At 35.2% G+C, this 27,512-nt stretch overlaps 1 protein-coding gene across 6 annotated transcripts in view; it reads right to left on the reverse strand.

Moving 5' to 3' along the window:
* The window catches only part of GABRG2 (gamma-aminobutyric acid type A receptor gamma2 subunit), an 85,987-nt gene that overhangs the window by 44,802 nt on the left and 13,673 nt on the right, over positions 1-27,512 (reverse strand). For all 6 annotated transcript variants that reach the window (XM_003268620.3, XM_030825514.1, XM_030825526.1 and 3 more), the window contains 5 exons: positions 17,299-17,450; positions 15,713-15,780; positions 13,093-13,313; positions 9,619-9,701; positions 6,932-7,069 (listed from right to left, as the gene is read on the reverse strand). In XM_003268620.3, coding sequence (XP_003268668.1) covers positions 6,932-7,069; positions 9,619-9,701; positions 13,093-13,313; positions 15,713-15,780; positions 17,299-17,450 — 662 coding nt within the window. The remainder of the gene's footprint in view (positions 1-6,931; positions 7,070-9,618; positions 9,702-13,092; positions 13,314-15,712; positions 15,781-17,298; positions 17,451-27,512) is intronic.

Below are 27,512 nucleotides of genomic sequence, written 5' to 3' on the forward strand. Positions count from 1 at the left end.
AAGTGACTTCCCCATGGCTGCTCTAGGCCCAGCTCTATTTACATAATTCGTACACTTTTCTCTCCTGAGACCAAAGCTAACTTTCTAAATTGAAGCTTAAAAATAAAATTAAAATCTATTACTGTGCAATCACCCACTGGTTTATTTTAAGATATTACGCTGCTTCAAGTAGTTTGAAAAATTTAGTATTGACTAAAATAGGCTCACAACTCACTGAGACTCAGGAGTAACAAGAGACTGTAGGATTGGTGCTGTAGTTGTTTATTTCTCTTTTTTTCATTTAAGTTTTATTTTCATTTAGTTTTTTTGTTGTTGTTGTTGTTTTGTTTTGTTTTCCCTTCCAACCTCTTCAATTTAAAAAGTACCATTAACTTGTATTTTTTTTACTTTCCTTTTTTTCTGCCAAAATAGATCATCTAAATGATGAGTCAAATTTTACGCATATCTCCTTAGTTTACCAAGGACACTTAAATTAAAACAGCCTAAAAGGTAGAAGCTATTGTTCTCTATTTGACGAAGCATTTTATTCACATGTAAATATTGATGTAGGCAGAGAAGTTTGGACTTGAGCTTGGTATTAAATAATAAAATGGATAGGAGCAGAGACTTTGGGATAGGTGTAAGATAGCAAGAAAATCTCAGGGAAGGGAAGAGTATGATGGGAGAATGATGCCCAACACTTAAAAATATAGCATATGGATATTTTAGAAATCAGGCAACAAGCACGAACTTCATCCATGGAGCTGATGTTTCAAAATTGTGATCTGCATGTCACTGGTGGAAAGGAAGCTAAATTTAGTGGTACACAGATTTTTCATTTTCCTAGTTATATATTCCTTGTGATAAAAATCAGGAAAATATAACTAGAACATGGAATCTAAGAAAAAAGTGGGATTAAAAACAACAAAAACAAAATAATTTACATGGTTATGCCAAAAATAATTATGAAGATGTTTCATGAAACCCTGATGTTTTGGAAGCATTGCTAAAGACAATATGACAGATTTAATGGTATTCTGATTTGGGAGAAATGTGGTATATTTCTTTGTGATTCATTATGATGGCAGGAGGATCCCACCAATGTAAGTTTCCTGTAAGAAACCCATTTGTCCATTTTTCTAGTTCACATGTCAGGATGACAACAGAGAAGAAAAAAGTGTCAAAAATTATGGATAGAATTTGATGAGCTGGCCATGGCAACATGACAAGAAGAATAAACTCTTCTAGCTTAGAGTACACAATGAGCAATGGAAAATATATATAACAGCATTCTGCATTATGTATTTCATTGATGAATGATATACTGCTGTATCAACGTAGTTGTCACAAGTGATTAATACCACCATTATCTATAATCACCTTTAAGTCAGCCACCAGGTTAATAGTCCATGATGACTATTAGTCTGGTGACTGGCTTAGAGATGATTAAAAGAAGGCTTCTGTTGTGAAGCTTATGTAGTGGAGTAAGGGGTCAGGGACTGAGGATTAAAGCAAGTGCCCAAGCAACCCAAGGCAGAAATAATGTTTTCTTTTTATATAAATATAAATATAAATAAATATAATACTTTAAGTTCTAAGGTACATGTGCACAATGTGCACGTTACATATGTATGCATGTGTCATGTTGGTGTACTGCACCCATTAACTCGTCATTTACGTTAGGTATATCTCCTCATGCTATCCCTCTCCCCTCCCCCCACCCCATTGTGTGACATTCCCCTTCCTCTGTCCAAGTGTTCTCATTGTTAAATTCCCACCTATGAGTGAGAACATGAGATGTTTGGTTTTTTGTCCTTGTGATAGTTTGCTGAGAATGATGGTTTCCAGCTTCATCCATATCCCTACAAAGGACATGAACGCATCACTTTTTTATGGCTGCATAGTATTCCATGGTGTATATGTGCCCAGCCATCCCATTACTGGGTATATACCCAAAAGAATATAAATCATGCTGCTATAAAGACACATGCACATGTATGTTTATTGCGGCAGTACTCACAATAGCAAAGACTTGGAACCAATCCAAATGTCCAACAACGATAGACTGGATTAAGAAAATGTGGCACATATAAATCATGTTTTCTTAAGGTGGGTGAAAATGCTCTTGGAGGAGTTAATGGAATAATAATGATAGTGATAATAATAGTAATATTGTTGCCTTCCATTTGCCAAGTCCTTCCCATTTGTCAGACACATTTTTAATGCAGTATGTTTCTTAATCCTTGGAGCAACCCTGTTGATACTGGTGATATTGGGCTCAGATATATTAAATGATTTATATAAAGTCACACCACTATTAAGTGGCAAAGCTGGTGTTAAAACCTGAGCTGTCTGACTCCCGTGGTGAACATTCTTAAAAAGAGCTTCAAGTTGTTTTGGTATTAAGATCAGTGAAGGCACTGTTGAAGAGATGCCATTGATTTAAGCCTTAAAGTCATAGAGATGAGATGGTAGTGATGCATTAAGAAGCCATTTCATTCAAAACAGAAGGAGATTGAGATTCAATATGAGCGTAAGACTGGTTAGTTAAACACAGAAACATATTAATAGATCGGTTCTTTCAGAAGCTGGGAAATTGTAGAAAACAAGGCTGGAAAGTTCCTGAGACCAGATTCTTACATACTAGAAACAATAGCTTGTGCTCAATTGAACCTACTGAATTATTGAGACGTGATGAAGGGATATATCAGGGGCTCACTGGGCCACGATGGGAGTCAAATAGCGTTGTGATTAAGAGTATGAATCTGAGAGCAGACCACTTGAGTTTCTGTCCCAGTGCTTGCCCTTGATTCCCGCAGGTAAATGAACCCCTCGAAGTCTCAATTTTCTCATCTGCAGTGATACCATCCGGGTTAATAGTAAATTTAACTGTGGTTATGAGAAAGCAGATCATTTACACGTAGTGCTTGCTATGGCGCATGTAGTTAGTGCTTAGTAAGTGCTAGCTTTTATAATTAAGGTGAAAATCATAGACTGGAGATGAGAGAGAAATTGACAGCAGGCACATAATAAGCTACTGACACATTCCAGATGAGAGCAGACAAAATCATGAACTAGGACAGTGGCAATGGCAACTGAAAAGAGGACAGTTACACAAGATATTTCAGAAGCATAAGTGCCTTCATGATTCATTAGATGTGGGAGGCAGAGACATGACTCTGAGTGTTCACGCCTGGCTCACTGGGGCAATGGTTGTTCTTCTACCAGATATAGAACAATCAGGAAGGAATTATAGTTTGAAGAAGAAATCATGGATCCAGAATCTGCACTAGCATATTGACAATGAATTAAAAATATTCTTCAAATCTTATTGACCCACTACAGGGGAAATATTTTTCTCAACTGTAGTACAAATAAAGTAGTAATAAAGGAGATGATTCAGGTGGTGGATGCAAGGACTCTCACATAGCATTAAATTTCCTGGTGAGCAAATTCTCTCCTATGAAATGCTCTTCTATTCTTCTGTTTATATCAAAGAGAATGTTTGGATTTCATACTAATTGCTCTTTACTCAAGCTCTAATATCCTTTTCTCTCTCTTTCTCAACATATTCAAAGTCTAGGGAACACAAATATATGCACTTAAAGTGTAAGAGTATTCACTTGTTTTTTAATCATATTGTTATATAACTTATATTTTTGTTAAATGTCCTGGTTTTCCAATTATGGTCCTTATATTAACTTTCCTTTAAAAAATTAACTTCATTAAAAATCATGTATCAAGGAATACTATGCAGCCACACAAAATGAGAACATGTTCTTTGCAAGAACATGGATGGTGTTGGAAGCCACTATCCTTATCAAGCTAACACAGGAAAAGAAAACCAAATACTGCATGTTCTCACTTGTAAGTGGGGGCTAAATGATGATAACACATGGACATATAGAAGGGAACAACAGACATCAGGGCCTTTGGGAAGGTAGAGGTTGGGAGGAAGGAGAGGATGAGGAAAAATAACTAATATGTACTGGCTTAATACCTGGGTGACGAAATAATCTGTACAACAACCCCCTATGACACGAGTTTGCCTATATAACAAACCTGTACATGTACCCCTGAACTTAAAAGTTAAAACAAAAGAATAAAATTTATTACGCATTCAAGAAAAAAAAAACACATGAATCAATTCAAAGAAAAAAATTAGGAAACAGAAGTACAGTCACTACTTGGATATAACAAAGCTTGAATGAATAAAGGTTGGAAAATCCTTCACTAAGCTATGTCGCAATTTGGCAATATTCTTGCCCAGTTAAAAAAGAGGCATCTTAAAGGGAGGTACATTTACCACAAGTCTAAAAGAAAGTCACATTATAATTGGCTAAGATTGAGCTCCTGATAATATCCTAAGAAAGTTGTAAACATAACTTCCTTGTAGACATTCATTAGTTACAGAGCTATGCTTTGAAGATAAGAATAGCATCAAGAATCAAGCAAATATCGAGCAAAAACTTCCAATCATTAAAAAACAGCTGTCACAGAAATCAGGCTGCCTTTCGTTATCAACACTAATGTTCAATTCAGCCCTTTCTCTTCACGGAGCCCGTTGAAATAGTACTACACACAAAATACAAACCAGCGGGGTGTGGAGTGGGAGAGAAGGCCAACTGTGAAGGCTATCCACAATATTAGGACGCACAAAGGAGTTGACGAGATCAGTTACATGATGGTACTCAGTGTGAGACGTAGTATCTTTTCAATACTGTTTTGCTGTGATTTCCTTAGGAAGATTAATAGCCTTGTGAGACCTTGTTAATTATTTTTGCTATGCTTAAAGTAAGTAGATAATTTTCTCCCACAAGTGTCTCCTAATAGATAGTAAATTCCCTAGATCATCCTCCACATGAGACATTGGGGAGGTGGTAATGTTAGGCTCTGTGATGTGAAATCAACCCTTCTGTCTCCACCATTAGTTCTTCATACCACTCTTGGGCTCAAAACAACTAAACAAGAAATCTTCTAGTTACGAGTTTGTGGGTTCTGTTTTAGAATGCTGGAATAATTATAGAAATATGAATATACAACAGAACTTAATGCCCAATTTCTCATTCTGGAAGCATGAAGAATTGGAGATTAATTTTTACGTGGTGTGTGTGTGTGTGTGTGTGTGTGTGTGTGTGTGTGTGTGTTTTCTTTCACTGATGGAAGACTTCCGTTCTAAGGCAATCCTGAAGTTTTCCTTTTTGAACTAAATGAAAGATTGTTCTAGGCCGGGCGCGGTGGCTCACGCCTGTAATCCCAGCAGTTTGGGAGGCCGAGGCGGGCAGATCCGGAGGTCAGGAGATCGAGACCATCCTGGCTAACACGGTGAAACCCCGTCTCTACTAAAAAATACAAAAAATTAGCCAGGTTTGGTGGCAGGCGCCTGTAGTCCCAGCTACTGGGGAGGCTGAGGCAGGAGAATGGCATGAACCCTGGAGGCGGGGCTTGCAGTGAGCAGAAATCTCGCCACTGCACTCCAGCCTGGGAGACAGAGCGAGACTCCTTCTCAAAAAAAAGATTGTTCTACTAATACTTGATGGTCAGGTTTCTTGTGAATAAGGGAACAGAAGGCCATTTTAAAATAGTATACTCAAGCATTACCATGACCTTCTTTCAGATTCTTTTTTCCGAATAAAAGAGCCTTTATGAGACAGTCGCAAATGCTCAAAACAATGTTACAGCCAGATAATTCTTAGATTTGAAGGATGGTACTTTTGAAAGTAGAATCGAATCATAAATTTCCATCTTTGTGTAGGTCCTTTATTTGCTTCTCTCTATAAAGTAGATGAAGGCCTGATTCCAAATTATTCCATATGCAAAAAATATTTTCTATGAATTCTAGAAAATAATCAGGTGTTTGTGACTAAATCAACAGAAAACAGCTCAACTCTTGGAAATATGCTTCAAATGACATCTTAATAGATGGTAAGCTGAGAACATAATGTTTGTATTTGAAATTTGAACATATGTAAATTAACATAATTTTAAAAGGAGTAGTTGGATTAATCTACATAGAGGATATAAGCAATATTGCTGAGAGTTCAAACTGGCCACCCATGAGAGAGATCTGGTCTGGAAACATATCTAACTTGCTCGACATAGGGTTTTAAATCAATAATTGATACTATTACAAATCATCAGATTTAATATAAAAATATTTACTTTTAGCTTGTCTTAAATCTCAATTCCTGACCATATTATCATGCACATCCGATAATCATAATTAATATTAGTAAGACCTACTATTGACCAAGTGCTCACTATGTGCCAGCTATCATTCTAAGCATTTCATTTCATTTATATTTTGCATACACACTGTCTTCCTGTGATGCAGTTTTTTTTTTTTAATTCACGTTAGGCATCTGGAAAAGCTGATCTCAGAGATTCAACACATTTGCCCAATGTCTATAGCTTATAACTGATGCAATTGGGATTTGAACCCAGTCCTGTCTGATACTCAAGGCTTGTTCTATTACCCACTGATGCGTAAGTTTAAAATATTAAACTACTGAATGGAGAATGGGTCCATATCCACTATGCTTACTTTTCTGCATTTGTAAAAATTCACTCTTCCTGTGTGAAAATGTGGCGATTTCACTACATTATGAAACATACTTTCTAAAAAAGGTACATCTAATAAATATTTTATTTTTTCATAATTGATATTCATTTTACCTTAAATAAATTAGGGAATAATTTACTAATCCAATTTGAATCCAATTTTCCCAAATTGGTAGAATATACTTATGTTTATCTATTCTACTTGAATTTCAATTATAATTTTCTCTAGAAAATTAAAACACTTCATATAATTTTCTCTAGAAAATTAAAACACTTCATTTAATTTTCTGATTATCATTCATAGAGAGGTATTGAAAAACCTTCTAATTCATATATACCAAAATTTCAACTCTGGAAGGGTCACTTGAAATTCTTTGCAAGTGCATCTTACCGGAAGTTGTCTTCACTACTTCGGTGGTATTTCTTAGACCAACAAATGAGAATTGATAAAGTCTCCAGGATCTTGTGTCGCCCACTTCAACAGAACTTCGCTTCCATTGATAAACAATTTCTTCACGTGGATAGCCATCTGCCGTGAGATAGGAAAGCTCACATTAAAAATGATTATAAATTAGCATATGTAGCAACCATCTTCTATGAACACAACACTGAGGTAAAGACTGAGAAAGATAGTTACAAAGCTAAATCAGGATCTTGGATCAAAGGGCATTGCAATGAGGACATAAATTACAATAACATTGCATCCTAATGGGAAGTTAGATTCAAAAATCCAAAGGTCAAATTTACTATTGAAAATAATTTAAATGACATACGAGGTATACTACATGTGGTTTTATATATGCCATATGCATACTTTACATCATCTGGAATAGTGCATACCAAGTGACCAGTCTATAATACATAGCAGAAATACAAAGTCTTGTATCACAGTGAAAGGCAGTTAACAGAGCAAGATTTTGAGTCACATAGAAACAGAAAATAATAAGAAAGTACAGACTCAAAACTTCTCCAAAGATTGCATTTGAAGTGGAAGATAGTTGGAAAAAATAATCTAAATTATTATATTTCTTTCTCAATTTGTCGGGACTCCATTTTAATATACACAGAAATACACAATTCAAAGCAGTAGTAAGTAGAAATGCTAAGAGGAAGATATCATTGAGCTTGTACTAATACAACAGAGAGTATTCATTGAGAACATCACATTGGGGAGGTGAGATAAAGTAGTGGTTATGAGTACCATTTCCCAGCCATTCTACCCTGGACAAGTGTATATTTTTCCTCCTAAATTGTTTGTTCCCTTATAGGGAGGATAATAGTACTTATCTCATGGAATTGATGGTCAATGTATATTTGTTGAATGGATAAACATTATTATGAAGTCAACAGCAGAAATAACTTTTTCAAGAAAATAAATAAAAACCAGAAATCATTTTAACAGTTTGTCTACTAATAATACTAATTGTTATGTGATAATAAATAACAATGCCATGTAAAGATTAGTTTGATTATGAACACTGATTGAGTACTTGGAATAAAATCCCACATAGTTCCTCCTTTCTGTTCCTTTTGATGCAGCTTTATCTATTATATGTTTATACTAATTAAAGAGGGAGGAAAAAAAAGAAAGAGTCCCTAGAGGGGATGGAGGGGATGGAGAGGGATATGAGAGTATGTGATGAAAATTGAGGAAAACAGTGATAATATCAAAGTTTGGGCAACACGGTGACGCCCCACCTCTACAAAAAATACAGAAATTAGCTGGATATGGTGGTGCGTGCCTGAAATCCCAGCTACTCTGGAGGCCCAGGTGGGAGGATCACTTGAGCCCCAGGAGCGAAGGCTGTAGTGAGCCGAGATCACACCACTGCACATTCCAGCCTGGGCAACAGAACGAGACCCTGTCCAAAACAAAACAAAACAACAACAACAACAAAACAATGATGATATGAGGCAAATTTTTGCAGAGAATGGGCTGGTGACTGAATTGTTCTGATAGCAATAAGTAATATTAAATTGTGCTTGGGTTCAGAGGACCATTTTCAACTGGCCACCTGATGGTGGCCACTTGAAAGAAGTAGTCCCACTTGGAATATGAAAAGAAAGGAAGGCTTATCTCTCTAAAGCTCAGGGAAGCTTTAACTTTATAATTAAATATATTTCATTCTTGGATTAAGGAAAACATGAAATAAGTTTTATAATGAGAATTTTTCTAGATAAATATGATGTCCAGTGATATTTTTCCTCTGGTTTCCTCTGGTATTGATGAAGTGATAAACAGGTGATTACTTCTCTGATCATCAACTTTTTTCAAACTGTGATTACAATGACTTGGTGGACTCCCTGGTTGAGAAATTACATTTCTACAAGCATACTGTAAAAATCTATAATCAGATTTTTATTCTGTCCAATATGTACAAGTGGCAGACAAAAATGTAAAAGAGGCGATTGACCTTTCATGGATGCTGAACAAATAGTAAGGAAAATGTTTTGGGAAATTTAGATTTGCTTGGCTTTGGTTCAGGCAGGAAATATTTGTAAAGGTTACTAAAGCATAATCTGTGTTACATCATCATAGATCCTCTTGCTACATTCTATTATCTATCTGATAAAAATAATAAATGTAAAAATAATGGTTTTATATTTGATCTTATTGTGTGTCAAGTAGTAGTTCACATATATTTTATCAATGAAATAATTGTCCTGTGGGGCAGGCCTTAACTAGCAATGTGCTGCTATAGTCCCTTCCTAGGCCCATAAGAGAGAAAGGAAGAGGATATATAATTAAAGATTGCACCTTTTCTATTGAGTCCAGGGTTGGCTTTACAATCCATTACAAAAAGAAAAAAAAAAAGGCTCTACACAGCCAATATATTAAAAGTTTGCAACTCAAGGAAACCTATTGTAATTCTTAATAAAATAAATCCTTCTTTTGCAGGAATCACCCTAATTGGAGCAAGCTGGGATTAAGATGAAAGAGATGGTCAAAATCATGGAAGTCAGTAACATAACTCAATACAACCTTGAAATTCGTTATGCTTCTTTCAATTAATTAACATGGCAATCAGAAAGACTGTAGGTGAGGGAGGATACAAATGGAGAAGGAATATTACTTACAACTGGAGAACTCCAAGGGGCAGGAGTGTTCATCCATTGGGAAGTTGTGCAATTGTAATTGGCACTCAGCATCAATTGTCAACCTAAGTAGAAAGATATTAAACATAAGATGGATTTTAGACATAATTTTAAATTGTAAATTTGCACAATTTTAAATGATTTTTTTTCTAGAGAATATCTCACATTCTGATTGAAAACACAGTGATCCCCAATGAAGAAATCCACCAAGTCCAGGAAAAAATTACATAAGACTTAATGTAGTCTGTTCATTTTCACAGACCAAGTAATAGCACCTCACTTACCTCAACTATATTTATTGAAAATTTATGATCACTTAAGTTTTTGGTTTTGGTTTTTCTCTTTGCAAATTAATTGCTCATGTGAAACTGCTCAGTGAATATATTTAACAGAGCCAACTGTTTTAAGAACTTAAGCTCATTTACTGTTTGCATGTAAATGAATGTTGATAATTCTAAGATCTTACCTGCTAATTAAAGCAGGACCTTCTGTTTGTAAGAACTTGTTAGCTGTTAGCTTTAATTGCTAAAGGTGAGTGTAAAAATACCTGTGTTGCACAATGGTGTGGCATTAATTCTACACTACACTGTCACTAAATAGGATCTTCCAGAGGATGTCATTAAATAGGATATTATAGAGTAGAAGAATATCTAATGGAAAACAAGAAATGTTAAATGAACATACACAGACATATTTGAAAGATGTTTGCCGGTAAATCTAAATTAGTTTATGTCCTATGAGTTAGTGCTTATTAAAGTATACAGATTTTCTCAGTCTCAAGTCCTGGGCTGGAATTCCAGGAGGCAGAAGATTTGAAAGTCAGACATCTTGACCACCTTTGGGTAAGTATGAATATAATCTCAAATTGTAATGGTAATGGGTTGACGATTTTTAAAATTTCATATTTTTAGCTATAATTCTTACATTGTACAGATATTGTTGATGTAATACAAGTATTATTTTAGGAAAATTTATTTTTAAGAGATTTTCTAATTAGTATAATTTTTAATTGAAAAGAATTAAGAATCATTCTATGATATAACAGAGAACTTACTGATGTTAAAATATATCTAATAATTATTGAGCCCTTAATTAACTATGAAGCACTGGGTAGAGTGAATTGTTTCCTCATTTAATAAGTATTATTATGCATTTATTGTACCTGAACTTGTCCAAAGTCACATAACTAGAGGCACAGTTGAAATTTGAACCCAGGATTATCTGCCTTCAAAGCTGGAGGTTTTAAACATTGTTACTATATATTTATATGCTCTTCAAAGGGAAGAATAGTTTTATTCATAAAGGAAGCTACAATTAAATTTGATATTTTATTAGTATTATTACTCCAAATTAAACTGGAATTATTAAAATTGAAAATAATATAATTGCAGATACAACATAGATACAGATCTAAATGTCTTTGGCCATGCACAAAAACACACAAACACACTCTTAGCTCATTTTAGATAGCCAGAACAAAATCATCTCTCTATGTAAACTGGTAACCATTCAAGCTTTGATTGAATCTCCATTAGTGACACTTTTGAGGTGGCCTTCATAATTAACTAATGTAATGATTCCGTAAATTAAGTCCCAAAATGACTACAATGTTACAAGAACAATAACGACACTTGAGATAGCATGATTGACTTCATATTTCAAAAGCTGGACTGAGCTCTGATGTATCAGGGGAATTTTGTACCCACTAGATTCTACATTCAGGCATTGGCCAGATGCCATGGCTGGCGCCTATAATCCCCAGACTTTGGGAGGCTGAGTTGCGAACTGCTTGAACCTAGGAGTTCAAGACCACATGGGCAACACAGTGAGACTATCTCTACAAAAAAATACAAAAAATTTTTTAGCAGAATGTAGTGGCACGTGCCTGTGGTCCCAGCTACTCGGGAGGCTGAGGTGGGAACATCACCTGAACCTCTGGGAGGTAGAGGTTGCAGTGAGCTCAGATCATGCCACTGCAGTCCAGCCTGGGTGACAGGGTGAGACCCTGTCTCAAAATAAATAAATAAATAAAAATAAATTCAGTTATTACTATATCTCTAAGTTTACGAAAGCCATGATGAATATAAAATGCCTGGAATGAATTTATTTTGGAATTGTGGCTTTTTCTAATAACTGATATAATTAATAAAGATTTTGGAGCCTATTCAAGTATTATCTTTTGTACGTTGAGCAAGCACATTTAACATGAATCATTTGAAGGTAGAAGTTCTCAGATATGAAGATTTAGAATTGCATCATTCTTATTTTGATTGAAAATGTATAATTTTAATATTTTCTATATTTACTATGTATCAGGCTCTATGTTAATCACTTTACTTATCACCCTATTTTGTCCTTACAGCAACTCCATAAGGTCAGAAGAAATATATCTGTTTTACAGAAATTAAAGAAATGAAAGGTAAAAGAGTTTGCTCAGTTGTGGTGTCAAGGTCGGGGGAGAGGCAGTACAGGGTGGGACAGCGTGGTTTTGCTTTCTTTCCCAATAATTTCCATCAGTTCTCACCTAATTTTTCTAAATAAAAATGTAGCCATGTAAAAGCATCATGCTTACTATGCAAACAAAGCTTCTAACACTAAAAGTCCTGCTACCAGATAGCTGCCCCTAAGTCCCTTTATATAGAAATGCTGGAGCATTGCCCTAGTTCCTACAGATAGTAAGAGGGAGAGCTAAGAACCAAAGTCAGATGTCTGATTCGTAAGACTATGTACTTATCTATTATTCTGTCTAATAATGTACTCCCACCAATGAGAAACTTCAATGTAAAAATGTTTTAAATACAAAGTATGTAGTGCTAAGATAATGGCATAAAATAATTATTTTATTAAGGCAGCATTTTACTCTAATTTCACAATTTAATTTCAGAATTTAATTTCAGATGCTGAACGATAGCTCCTTCAACTTTCTCCCAAGTATGTCTATTCCCAAGATAAACAATAAATTAGTTTAAACAGCCTATTAACGTAATGGGAAGTGGGGTGCTAGGAGATGAAAGATAATAGATCCTAGGTGCTTGCTATTGTGAAGCTAAAAAGAGAAGGATGTATGGAGACATACACCTCAAAAATTCTCTTTTAGCAACTATTTCCTTGGAAATGAAGACATTTCCAAGCATAAGAGTGCAAAGCGTAGGTGCAAAGGTCAGATAATCTTGCAAGATGAAGGAAATTTCAGGTCAGTTGTGACAAAAAATAGTTTTCACAGCAGTTGTGGAAAATAAGCTTTGTCTATAATTAGTGCTTTGAAAAAGCTCATTGATAACAAAAGGAAAAAACTAATGTTTTGATGTCATATACTATTTGATAGCATGCCAATCCTGATGTAGTCTTGAAATTTATTTCCTTTTTTTTTTTTAGAGACTTATGGTTGATTTTTGTATTTGTTTGTTAGTTTGTTTTCTTCCTAACAATTACTCCTTTCCTTTTGCAAAAGAATACCTTAGGGTGTAGAGCACTCGACCATCATTCCAAATTCTCAGCATCCTGTTGGGGGTGGTGATCCAGTGTGCATCAGCCTTTTTGGAGTTTCTGAAGAAAGTGTCTGGAATCCAGATTTTCCCCACCATGTTGCTGTTCAATCGGAGGACTTTAATGGTGCTGTTAAATTTCAAACGTCTGTCATACCATGTTTGTGCAAAAAATATATCAATAGTGTATTCCTGTTTTAATAAAATGATAAACAGAAAATTTGTACACAGTAAGATTATCTTTCTAAATATTGGTATATTTCATTCCTGTTTTCTTTGCCAATATGAAGCAAAGCTATCTTGGCTTTGAATAGTCCAAAAGAAAGCTAGAGTTTTGCTGAGGAGGTTACCATCTCACCCGTCTTTTTTAGCTATGTTTGATACTTTTATGAAAAAGTAGATCTGTCTAAGTGAGTTCTGGCAAAAGAGCATAGCCTTGATACAATCCTTTACTTTCCATGTCTGTAGAGCAGAGCGTTGTGTTGTTTTGAGCCAGCTAGTTCCTTGCCATGAGGGCTGTCCCGGGCATTGTGGAATGTTTAGAACCATCCCTGGCCTCTACTCATTAGATGACAGTAGCAAGGCCCAAACCCATACTCAATCCTGCCAAGTAATGACAACTAAAATTGCCTCCAGACACAGTCAAACATCCCCTGAGAGGGAAAAAGAAGTCCAGATTCAGAACCACCACTGTAGAGTGAAATAAAGTACAGAATATGCAAAAAAGTCCTAAGCAGGAGATCTGGAAAGTCAGTTGACCTATATTAAAATAGGGATCATAAAGAACCTAACTGGGTAGGCCATGCTGGATAGAAAAGGGCAATCAACAAAAGGTGCTTTGCATCATGCCTGGCAGAGAACAAACCCCCAAGAAGAGGGGTTTTTTCACTATTTACTTATAATGTTCTTTTCTCTAAACAAGATGAAATTAACAATTAAAGATAATTTATAACACTCTGCTAATCTCTATCATAAAATGCATTCTTAAATGCCATAGTGACAAATTACTGTAATTATTTCCATCAAGTATACATATCCCTAAATTGGAGAGTAGTTGACTTCAGTAAAAAAAAAAAGGCCGGGCGCGGTGGCTCAAGCCTGTAATCCCAGCACTTTAGGAGGCCGAGGCGGGCGGATCACGAGGTCAGGAGATTGAGACCATCCTGGCTAACACGGTGAAACCCCGTCTCTACTAAAAATACAAAAAATTAGCCGGGCGTGTTGGCGGGCGCCTGTAGTCCCAGCTACTCAGGAGGCTGAGGCAGGAGAATGGCGTGAACCCGGGAGGCAGAGCTTGCAGTGAGCCGAGATTGCGCCACTGCACTCCAGCCTGGGGGACAGAGCAAGACTCCATCTCAAAAACAAAAACAAAAACAAAACAAAACAAAAAAAAAGCAGATATGGTGTGAAATTCAGACCATTAGGCCTGAGTCTTTTGCCTCATTCACATTGTTCTGTTTTCTTTCCTTGCACCACCTCCCACTGGGTGCCATTGTGATTAGCTACATTTGTACCCCGTAAGCCATTCCACCCTTGTTCACCATTTAGTTTCATTTTTACAGTCTACAAGTAATGAGAAAAGAACCTGTTTTATGAAATCCTTTGTCAACCAATTAGTGATGTGCCAGTAGAAAGAATAATTAATTAATTTATATTCTACATTTTGTCAAGAAAAGCCATGAATAAAAAACTTTGATTCTTAAAACTATTGTTTCACAAACTTTGATCCTAGAACAGTTCTGGGGACTGTTAATTCCTAAAACAAGAAAGTTCTGCATTTAAATAAACTATCTATATAGCTTCTACTTCTTAGATATTTATAATTTATTTCAGAACTCTAAAAATTCTGAGAATTATGGCTATAAAGAAGTTAGAATTTGTTTAATGATTAAACAAGCAAACTTACTAGCTTGGAGTATGCAGGTGATGTTATATCACCTCAATTGGCACATCAATCTCTTTCTGATTTAGCAGAGCATCTTTATTGCTAGCTTGGTAAACATGATTTTAAACTTATAGTTTCACTATATTATATCATATATAATATTGTATAATATAGAATGCTGTATTACATTATGTTATGTTGTACTCCATTCTGCTCTACTCTTATTTTACATTCTCTATTATATCATATTTTGGACTCCAGTCTAGTTTTGTATTTCACATTTGGGTAGAAAGTGTTACATAAGAACAGAATTACATTTATTATTACATCTGACACACTATTTTATGTGAGAAACATTTCTGATTTGAACCAAACTATCAATGTTCTAATAAGTAGTTGAGTACTATATCCTATTTTGTAGTAAGTAGCACTTGGCAAGTAAACACCGATTGTTGAATTTCAACAGCATAGCATATTTACACAAATTAATTATATATATAAAATCCTATTTAATTCTTATAACAAAAATATTTAACATTTAATTATCTTCATATTACAAGAAAAAAAGGATGTGGAAGACTATCTTTCACTTCTAAAGTTTTAAACTTAAATTTTTTGCTGGCATGTTTTTTGCTATTTCCATGACATCACGTTTTCTCCCAAACATGCTAATAAAATAGACAAAGAATTTTATTTGGAAACTCACCATATTGATAGCGTTCACTGGACCAATGCTATTCACATACATGTCTGTGTGAATTAATGTTGGCTTCACTGTAAAGAGAAACATAGAAATGTGTGCACAAAGAGAGGTGCAAGATTTTAATGTTTTAATCTTTGTTTTCTAGAATAGATTTATTTAGCTACATTAGAAGTAATTTATTCACAACTAATTTGGTACCAGTTACTAATTCACCACATTTGAATAACCATTTTGTTTTCAAAGAAATATCTTTTTTAAGCATGCACATGCACCAAGCATGCCTAGTAGAGTTTTGAAACCAATTATCCTTTTAAAACTAACATAAAAATGAATAAATTAGAAAATGCTGCTCTTAGCTTTTCTCCATTTTTCTCTCAGATATCTTGAATTTTACCATGTTTCCTTCAAGCTCTGAAATTGACTTGAGCATGTCCCTGACTTGACCCACATAGAAAAATAATTGCTTAAAAACTCAGAAAAAAATATGCATTCAGAACATGAAATGGACATAAAGAGCAAACTGGTAATATAAATTGGTTTTGGATCAGAGTTCCCTGTTGATTCCTTTAATGACCACATTATCCTCACACATCTCTCACCAACACAAAATTAATCTTCCTTGATGATTTATTGTACCCTGTGATACCACAGATAATATGAGAAAAACATATGGAAACCCATCATGTACCTATTTGTCAGAGAAGACTGATATTAAAAATCTGTAGTATAATATCCATGACCAAATGCATGGTCTCCATTTTTATTTAACATTTAATGAAAAACAAGAGCGTTAGTCTTTTCTTTATTTTTTTCCTTGAAAGCGTCATGACCTAACTCACTGTGGTGGACTGAATTCTCTATAACCGGCATTCACATCCTTGCCTTCTCCTGGATGAGGCTATTCCTCTGCCTCTCGACTTTGGGCTGGATCATCTGATTGGCTTTGGCTAATAATATATACAAAAAGTGAGTGTGCCAGTGCTAGGCCTAAGCATTCAGCCTCACGAGCTTCTACTTACTCTCTAGCTGTTTTCTACCACTGTGAGAAGGGTTATCTTAGCTACCTCCTGGTCCCAGGAGTAGAACGAGGAACATGTAAAATACAGTTGCCCTAAATAAGCAGCTCCAGCTTGCTTTAGCCTAGATTAGTATATCTCTCAGGGGAGTATTACATAAATGTTTATTGTCATATGTCATTGAGATTTTTCTGGTTGTTTGTTACACAACAACAGGCAAACAATATATCCTCTCTTTACTATTATTGTCTTGTTTGATTTGTTTATGTTGCTTCATAAAGGGGTCATTGCTTTTTTTCCTACAGCTTCTATCTGAGATATCTAGGAATATTTGAATTTCTAACTCTAGCTCTCAAGCTTCACTTGAAAATAATATTTCTTCATTTTGAATGTGCTGACACACACCCCCCCCACTCATAGGCCTGAATGCTATTTAAACACTACTTTTACAACATATAAAAAAGTATAATTTAAATCTTCCTTGCTCTTGAACTACACTGATGTTTTTATCTAATAAAGTAGACATGTTTATGTGCTCCTATCTATAGCACAACACAAAAGACTTTAACAAACCTCCTATATCAGGCCGAAGTTTATTGTCATATCCTTCCAGCAGGTTGTTTAAGATGACAGTGACATCACCCTCAGGAACTTTTGGAGTCAAGACCCATGTTTTGTTAGAAGCATAATCTTCATAGTCATCATCAGATTTCTGGCTAGTGAAGCTAAGAAAAAACATATTGGTCAAAAAACACATTGATTACACACAAGTTGACTTTTATCCACAGACCACCAGTGGAAAAGAAGAAATAAAACAGGATAAAAGCAATGTTTAAACTGAAAAGTCTCACTTGAGGGTCATTCTAATTAAACTGCATAGATGGAGACTAACTGTATTCAAGTGTACGCTTCAGGTTTTCAGAATTCTTTGCCCTCCCATGGACAAATAAACCATGTTTTGCCAGTTATTTTTACTTTTCCCATATTTGATGTTCTTTCTGCCTACTTCCCAGTCTCCTGAAGGAATTATAAGAAAACTATTTGTGTGGAAATGGCGGTTAAAGGATCATATGTAGTCTAAGAATTCAGGTATAATGTCTGCTCTTTCCTTCTTTGAGGAGTTCACTTGCCCCAACTTATTAATGAAAGTAAGAGGCTGATAATTAGATTCCTTCCCACGAACTGCCAGACATGCCCCTCCCTGCTAACTTGAACACTAAGGAGAGAGCTCAGTCTCTTTGCCTTTGCTTCCCCCAGGGTGTGTTTATGTGTATTTTTTCCCCTCACTTGCACTGAAGGCAAAGGCGGTTCACTTATCTTTGGTTGTTAAGAACCTGGTACTATGAAGAAAAATGTTACAGACTTTAAACCACACTTCATCATGGCAAATGCAATGGTTAATGTACTACAATCATAGAAATGAAACGACTTGTTATAACTGATCAAAAAGCCACATAATATTCTTTCATTATATTCACTATGCCCAAACCTATCAGAAAACCTTTCAGCAATTGGGCTGGAAGCCACCTGAGAATGACTCTGGAAGGGGACTGGAATTCCTATAGCTTACCTCTCCCCCTAACCCAAGTCCAGGGCAACCCCGCCAAGATGATGATATTTTCCAGATCCAGGGGCAACACACACAACCTTGCAAAAGCTGCCATTTTCATTTTTATCAGCACTGAATGAATATTGGTTACTTTTGTAGTTTAGAGTAAAATTTAAAAAAAATACAAACTTAAAAAACAACATTTCCCACTCCTGCCCCCATCTTTACCTTATTTTTCTAAACATATAGTATAGAATGAATTTTGTCAGCTATGACATAATTGCCACATTTACCTTGAATAAATAAATGTATATATTCATATATTCTCAAGCCAGATTTATCAATTTTCTTCAATCATACTCAGTCATCAAGTATATATACATGTACAGACAATGTAGTTAAATATACATACCTGTGTGTGTATGTATGTGTGTACACATGAATGCACATATATGTTTTATGTACATTGTATATATAGATCTTGATGACTAAATATTGCAGAAGATGATTATGTAATTAATCTGGTTTGAGAATAAGGATAGAGGATGAAGTCTTAAGAGTAATTATTGTCGTGGGTCAACTTAGTGATTACAGTAACCTCTTTTTTTCATTCCTTTCAAGCTTTATGACTAGGAAACATCATAAGAATACATTTGCAAAAGGCCTAACATACCCAGTGTCTTACATCTTGCACTTTAGTGAGCATAGGAAGTTTAAAGGAGCATTAATTTCACAGAGTGCCCATAGTGGGTATAATGGGCTGGGCAATGCTTCCATCAGCTGTCAGAGAGAAAAGCCTCCATGCAAGCAGAGGCCAGTGTGCTGCTAGAAAAAAAATCCTTCTTGGGCTTCAATTCATCATTTCTCCAGAGCACTGCTGAACTCTGCCTATTAGAGCTTTAATCCTCTGACCCAAATCTTACTGGTTTAGGGAAAGAAAAAAAAAAAGCTCTCTGGTAAAGTAATTTTCAAATCCCTCCCATAACTCATGAGAAAAGGATATGGTAGCTTCGTCAGATGCCATAATAGAATATATTACGGTTTAAATTGTTCGTGCAAAGGTGCCTTTTCAAAAAATCTCTCTCCCTCTTTCTCTCTCTCTCTCTCAAGACACATGCACCCTATTAAATTTTCTTCAAGAAAAGGGAATATGTACTAAATTGTTTAGTTTGTTTGTTTATGGCACCTCCTTATGCCAACAAATAAATGAGTCAAGTATAATGGTGCTATATTACTGTTATTACTATCATCTGGCAGACCAGGAGGGAAAATACATAAAGTGAAAAGATAAGGGATACTTTTTTAGAAGTAAGACTAATTTCCAGAATTGCTCCTATAATTCCCTCAGAGTCATCACCTAGTTTTTTTTCACACTTCAGGATGTCTACTTAGCCATCGAGAGGTAAAATAGAGTAGAGTATATATTTGGGAATCAGGAAATGCTAGTTCTGCTTTCTGGATTCATGGCTTGCCTGACACTTACTGTTAACAACTTTGGGGAAGTTATTTAACCCTGCTAAGCCTCAAAGTTTTCATCTTATAATAGGCTTAATATTAGTTCTCATATTACATTCTCGTGTAAGGTTAAGACAATGCTTAAGTGCTTAGCACAGTTCCTAACACACAGTACTGAAAATAAGTCCGTGACAATTATTATATTATTAATTAATCAATAGCAAAATCCATTAATAATGGAACGAATATTATAAATATTATATTAATCATTTTATAAAGTGATTACCGATAGATTTATAACACCAGCTCCAAACATGTAACAAAAACCTACATCTACGTATGCTGCTTCAAGACTTTTAATACAATATGGGCTGAGGAGAACTAAAAATAAATGTTTTTCGGCCGGGGGTGGCTCACGCTTGTAATCCTAGCACTTTGGGAGGCCGAGGCGGGCGGATCAAGAGGTCAGGAGATGGAGACGACGGTCAAACCCCGTCTCTACTAAAAATACGAAAAATTAGCCGGGCGTGGTGGCGGGCGCCTGTAGTCCCAGCTACTCGGAGAGGCTGAGGCAGGAGAATGGCGTGAACCCGGGAGGCGGAGCTTGCAGTGAGCCGAGATCGCGCCACTGCACTCCAGCCTGGGCGGCAGAGCGAGACTACGCCTCAAAAAAAAAAAAAAAAATGTTTTTCAGGAAGAAAAATAATGGCCATCTACATTATAAATAAATGAAGTTTTTCTTTTCCACAGCTTTTCTAGCTGAGGTCTAAATTAAAGGAGCTGATGCATAACCTGGGACTGTTTCCAGATTTGTCTTAAAAAAAAGGAACTTCTTTTATTAAAGCTATGCTGTTTCTTTCTCTAGAGTGCTTTGGACATAAAAACCTCTGCATTCACAGGTAGGCTATCTAGGAATAATGAAGTCTCACCATTAGATGAGACATTCTATGGAATTGTAGACTCCATAAGAATGTCTGGGCCAAAACAGAATGATAATGATTTGACGAATTCATTCAACAGCTGAGTGGGTAGAGAGCAAACATATTTGAACTTCTGGCTAAAGGTACCTATCTACATGGAACGGCCTTTAGAAGTTATTACTCCTCCTGGTACCATATAATTAAAAATACATTCTTACAGAGGAAAATAACTGAAATTAAACTTATCCTTCAATTAACTAACCATAATAAAAACATTTTTGTCATCTGAGTGATAGTGTCAGAAAAGAATGTGAAGTTTTCGTCTTTGTAAATATTCAAAAAAATGGTTAGAAAATCACCTTAGTGAGAACCACGGGCCACAGCAGCAAAATCGCCTGGGAGCTTGCCAGAAATACAGAGCTCTGGGACCCACCCAGACCCCGGAATCAGAATTGCCATTTTAACAAGTTTCACTAATGATTCATATACATATTAATATTTGAGGATCTCAGTTATTGAGTGGTTAGACCAGTGGCACATATTCCTGGCCCCGTGTGTATGTGTATGTGTACGTGTACGTGTACGTGTACGTGTATGTGTACGTGTATGTGTACGTGTACGTGTACGTGTATGTGTACGTGTATGTGTTGGGATGGGACTTTTTAAAATAAAAATTCTCACGTTCCTGCTTTAGATCTAAATCTGAATCTACATGTTGTATATTAGATTATTCATTTTTATTCTCATCATCACAGTTTTATGCATAATTTGAATTTAGGCATGATTACAAACAGGAATTCATACTTGTAATTAGAAGTAAAAATCAATCTTATTTAGAAGAATAAAAGTGGCTTATAAAACACAACAAATACTGCACAGAGACTGTTCAATGAGACGTTGCTCACAATTTTAACAAGATTCTAGACATTTTAATTTTGGTACATATGCTGGATGTTTGCCATTGTGGAGATTAGTCATGCAGTTTCTGGAATTTTAAATTTCCACCTAGGTATTTCAGATTTCAATATATTTAATAAAGCTCTAAGTTTAGGGGTAAAGGAGGAAAATTTAGTCATTGCCCAGGATAGTAGAACAGCAAATATTTGGATGAGAAATAAAGGCATTTGTCTGTTTGTTCAGGTATCTTTAAATCTACTGATGTTTGACACAATAAAGACTGAATATATATTTATCCTTCTCTAACTCAGCTAAGTAGTTGAATTTTAAAAATTAATTATTTGTATTCTTAAGCTATTTTTATATTTTAATGTTTTCTTTTTTCATAACATTGGCTTCACTAATATTTTCTTGGTACAATTTTTGATTTACTTTTTTATAAGTGCAATGAGTTCATATGCAAAGTATTTTATAGGTCAAAATAAATCTATCAAGACATACATGCAGGAAAATGTTATCTTTGACCTTTTCTAATAAAAATTCCCATGCATTGGATTTTCTGCTCCATTGTCACCTCTAAATTGTGAATATCCACTACTTATATCTCATAATTCTCTATTCCTTCCTTTACCACATGCACAGGGACTCACTGCTACTCCAGATTCTCACGAGGCTGTAGGGTCCACTGGGAATCCCATGCCCCAAAAGTATCATTAATACAGGAATCTCTTGTTCCCTACATTGTCATGTTACCCGAGAATTAATTAAGTTCTGAAAATCAGGCCAAACTCCAGAACCTTTGCATGTAACTGTCCTTTCTGCCTTCAACCTTTCCTCTGCTCCACTCCTCAATCTACTACTTAGCATGTTTCAATACAAACATCCCATCATAGAGACCATTTCTGACTATCTTATCTACATTTGTTGCCCACCCACCCATCACATGTTCTACCAGGAGATTGTTTCATAGAATTTATCACAATATGCATTTATTGACTTGTCTATTGTCTGTTTTCATTACTAAACTATAAATTTCATGAGTGTGTGCTCAGTGAAGATTTGGGGAAATAATTTTTTGCTCACCAGTTTTCCTCGGAGAAGTAATAATATTAAAAATATTCACTATGTTCTAGGTATAACTTTAAAGATTTCACATACATTCTCTCACTTAATCCTCAAAACACTGATATTCCCATAATTATTCTTGTTTTACAGATAAAGAAGCACTGTTACAATCATAATAGTCACTTTAGTTGGCCAAAACTAAACATTTAAGCTTTATTCTTCATGGCTTTGAGAAAGAAATTAGGACCAAAGAATCTACAGCTATACATTCATTAAACAATAAGATCATCCAAAATAAATGATTGTTCCAGCTCATTTTCCCTTAGGACAATAAATTAATTTATGCCTGAGTCCAATAAAAGACATGATGCCTTTAGCACAAAGTTAATAACATTCAGATTTCATAAACTTACCACTGCAGATACCAATGATTTGATCTCCCCACACAGGAATAAAAGCAAAGCTTGTAATTTAACGTAATAGATGTGATCATCTGCCTCTTTTAAACTCTTTCCTCTGTTTGGAAAGCAACGTATATAACAGAGACGAGGCACACATATAAGCTAGTTCAATTTAAAGGATGTCCTTCAGCCACTGCAGAAGGTGGGCTTTGGTAAACAGTGTAGGAACAGGCAGAGTAGGTGAGTGTACATCCTCAGGAGGCAAAGGCAACTCAGTATATGATCATGGGAAGGGGGACTCCACTCAGTACTATCCAGGAGGACTGGCTACTCTTTAGAGACATAGTGGTGTTCAATGGACAGGGCCATTGGGGCGCTAGTTGCTACTTCATATAGGTCCTTCAATGGCCTGTGGGATTTTATTCCTCCCAGTAAGGACATGCAAATTCTCTGTGCAGAACCTGTTCAGAGGGTGCTCTATGCATGAGTGTGTACATATGAGTGTATACATGCAAAGAGGGTAGAATTAGGGCAGGAAAGTAAACCATTCTGCTAACAAATTGTCCTACTTAAAATTACTTTCTCACCTCACATCCTGTTTAATTTTTTTGATATTAGGCTAACAGCTGTTGGTGTGTTTGGCTGAATCAATTATCAGACACTTAGTTTGCAATATATAAAATGCAAATTGTTTACTTTATTAACAGCCACAAATGGTGCATATCAAATAAACGTCTATGGAATTTTATCAGCTAGGATGAGTTTAATTGTAAGTATTACAACATTTAAACTAAATTGGGAGACACTGACAGGTACAATTGTAAATCCTAAGGTAAGATGAGCTTCTAGGAGTTTTGACTCAGTTCCTTAACTATGTATTCAAAACCTTAGATTTCTTTTTTTCTATCTCTCTCTTCTATCCTCCACGGTGTTGACTTCAACCCAAAGAAGTATCTATGTGGTCACAAGATTCTGGCAACAACTTTTCACCTCTATGCTTCTTTGTATGTATCCACAAAAACGGAGAGATAAACTTTTCCAAAAGCTCTCTCTAAAAGAGGAAAATAGCCACTTTTCTAAAAGCCCCCCAAAGGCCTCCTGTTTTTAATATCACTAGCCTAAATGAGATCAGACGCATGAAACTGCTATCAGTGGCTAGAGAATGAGAAAATGATAAATATTTAACCTTCATTATATAAACCTACCACTAGCATAAAGTATGAAAACAGCTTCCCCAAAAGCACATGAGCTTCACAGATGCCAAATTAAAATTATGGTAGTTCAGAAGGTGAGGAGGGAAAATGTGGAGAGGCAGTGACTATGCTCACTGTGGGGAACAGAACAGAAAAAAATAATCAATGTCAGGTTACATTCTGAAATTATCATTATCATCCATTTTCTATGGATTATACCTCCCTATCATAGTTTATTGTTTTTATTCTTTGCTTCAACCCTTCTTAAATAAAAGGGAAAAGAAGTAGAGAAACTAGGACTCTATACTGCTGGAGGGAAAATATTTTGGCATTATCTGCTAATAATGAACATTTTCTGTATTCTATAACCCAGAAGTTTAATCTCTTATTTCCAAAAGGAAATACATTCACACGTCTACTTGAAGAATGTACAAGAAAGTACATGGTTGCATTATTTGTCACATACAGGAAAAAATAGAACTCAAGTCAACAGTAAAACTGATAAATAAAATGCGGCTTGTATACACAATGAAATATTGTACCACAGTTCAAATTTGTGAAATATTGCTACATGCAGCAAAATAAATTTGAAAAATAAAAATCTGAGCAAAAGATATCTAGACATTTATATACATGGACAAATATGTAATACTTCTGTTACATAAAATTTAATGACAAGAAAAATCTGTAGTGCTCAAAGTCAGGACAGCAGTTATTTGAGGTAAGAGAAAGAGGACAGAAACTAGGAAGGAAAGAAGACGTTTTCTGGGACATTGGCAATATTTCATTTTCAGACATATTTGGTAATTACATGGGTTTTTATTTCAATTTTTGATAATGCATTGAGTTATATTTTAATCTTATATGCTTTTTATAACATTAATACTTCATAAGAAAACAAACTAAACAAGTTTAGCTATGAAGGTTAAAAGCAGAGCATTAAGCACCTAAGGACAAGAACTGCTTCTGTCTTCAAAGGTGTTGTTTTCTAAAACTTTATAAAAGTTGGGCATTTGGCAAGGCACCCAATGAATAGTTTTCAAAACATGAGTATGAATTTTTTAAAAGAAGATTCAATATTTGTGGAAATTAACTTAGTAAGTGGCTCCCTCTCTTTATGTATGTGCCCATGTAACAATTAGAGTTAATACTAAAAGGAGCTGCCTATATAACACGCTATTGTATGGTTGCCATTGCTCTCTTCAAGTGCTAGTGATTCTCTGCATAGGAAAACTCAAATGACATATATTTAAAATATTTTTTAGACCATAATTAAACAAAGCATGCACGAGTATGTTTATTGTAGCACTATTCACAATGGCAAAGACATGGAATCAACCTAAATGCCCATCAGTGATAGACTGGATAAAAAAACATGTGGTACATATACACCATGGAATAGTATGCAGCCATAAAAAACAATGAGATCATGTCCTTTGCAGGGACATGAATGGAGCTAGAGACCACTATCCTTATCAAACTAACACAGGAACAGAAAACCAAATACCGCGTATTCTTACTTATAAGTGGGAGCTAAACAATGAGGACACAGGGACAAATAGAGAGGAGCAACACACACTGGGGCCTTTCAGAGGGTGAAGGGTAGGAGGAGGGACAGGATCAGGAAAAATAACTCGTGGGCCCCAGGCTTAATACCTGCATGATGAAATAATCTGTACAACAAACCCCCATAACACAAGTTTACCTATATAAGAAACCTGCATTTGTAACACTGAACTCAGAATAAAAGTTAAAAAAAAAAGTAAAAAGAAAAAAAAGTACTAAAAAAAATGAAACAAATCCAAGGTTAACATAAGAACAAATCCTAAAGTCATGTCAACTGTCCATGGCTGCTGGGTAGGACAGAAAGAAAAATGTGCATGTTAAATTGTGGTTAGAAAGAAATGTTAACAAATGATTATTAAACTGGAATATTTCTCATTTATCTCTTTATAAAGCACTTCAGTAGAATTATTTACAACATGTTAAAAATAGTATTTTTACTTTCTCTTTCGTGAATACCTTGCTACAGAATAAAAGCTGTGATGACTTTGTTCCACTTAATATATGTACAAAGAAGCTCACAGTTGCATTATTTGTCACATACAGAAGTAAATAAAACTCAAATCAATAGTAAAATGGGTAAATAAAATATGGCATGTCCGTATAATGAAATATTGTACAACAATGCAAATTTGTGAAAGATAGCTACATACGATATTGACGGCCTCATAACCTGCATGACCTTGGGAAAACTGGGACAGCTTGTCTTGCACACTACACACTAACATGGAAGTTTTAAAGGCAGTAACCTGAAGTGGGTTCATAAATATGTTGGTCTCATGCAGTATTTTTTTTTTTATCAGATGGTAGAACTTATACACTATACTTGTCTTGTTATTGGACTATAATGATAACATGGTGACAAAGTCAGTGTAATAAAGAAGGCTTCCTCTCCTTCACTCCGGAAACACACACGGACTGCATTTCTTGCCATGTTCTATGAAAATCCAAGACCAATTTTAACCAGAGAAGATATGCAAACCATAAAAGAGAAGGATGTAATTATTTACCATCAAGAAATGTATCAAGTAGGAAATACTTTGTATTTCTTCCTTCATTTATATGATGACTAGCATATTATAAATATGCAAGGTGTGGCATATACTGAATTTTCAAAATAAGACATAGGCTAGTCATTCTTAACCCTGGCTGTGTGTTAATATTAAGTGGAGGGCTTTAAAGAAATGCCAGTCTGAAATCTTACCTCTTATACTGATTTAATTGGTCTCTATGAGACCAAGACTTTGGTATTCAACTAATTCTAAGGTGCAGCCATAATTAAGAGCTACTGCAAGAGAGTATGACAGAACCACCTGGACTTTCTCTTCTTAGAGTAAATAATTACCTTGGTAACTGCTTTTAGGTAAGTCAGATGTCACTTGCTATAGTGTTTCATAGTAAACTGAAAATTCAAAATAGCATCATCCTCAATATTTTTGTGATATTAAGATATCCCCAAATTAGCATTTCCTAAAGCTTGGGACATCTGCTCTAGTACACAGACAATTTTAATAAAGTGTCACATAGGTACGGTATTAAAAGACATTGAAACATATAATTAGAAAGTTTTTCTCTTTTTAATTTTCCTTCAGCATATCTAATTATATTGAGGGCAAAGTCTCAGTTTATTTCTAATTTGTCTTTAGCCACTCTTTCCAATTTGCTAATCTGCCTTCTGAAGAGAGGAAGAGCAAGCTTGGCATACATGGGAGACAAAATACATAATTAAAATTTGATAACATTG

Source organism: Nomascus leucogenys, chromosome 2 (genome assembly GCF_006542625.1).
Source record: "Nomascus leucogenys isolate Asia chromosome 2, Asia_NLE_v1, whole genome shotgun sequence".
NCBI classification, from domain to species: Eukaryota; Metazoa; Chordata; class Mammalia; order Primates; family Hylobatidae; genus Nomascus; species Nomascus leucogenys.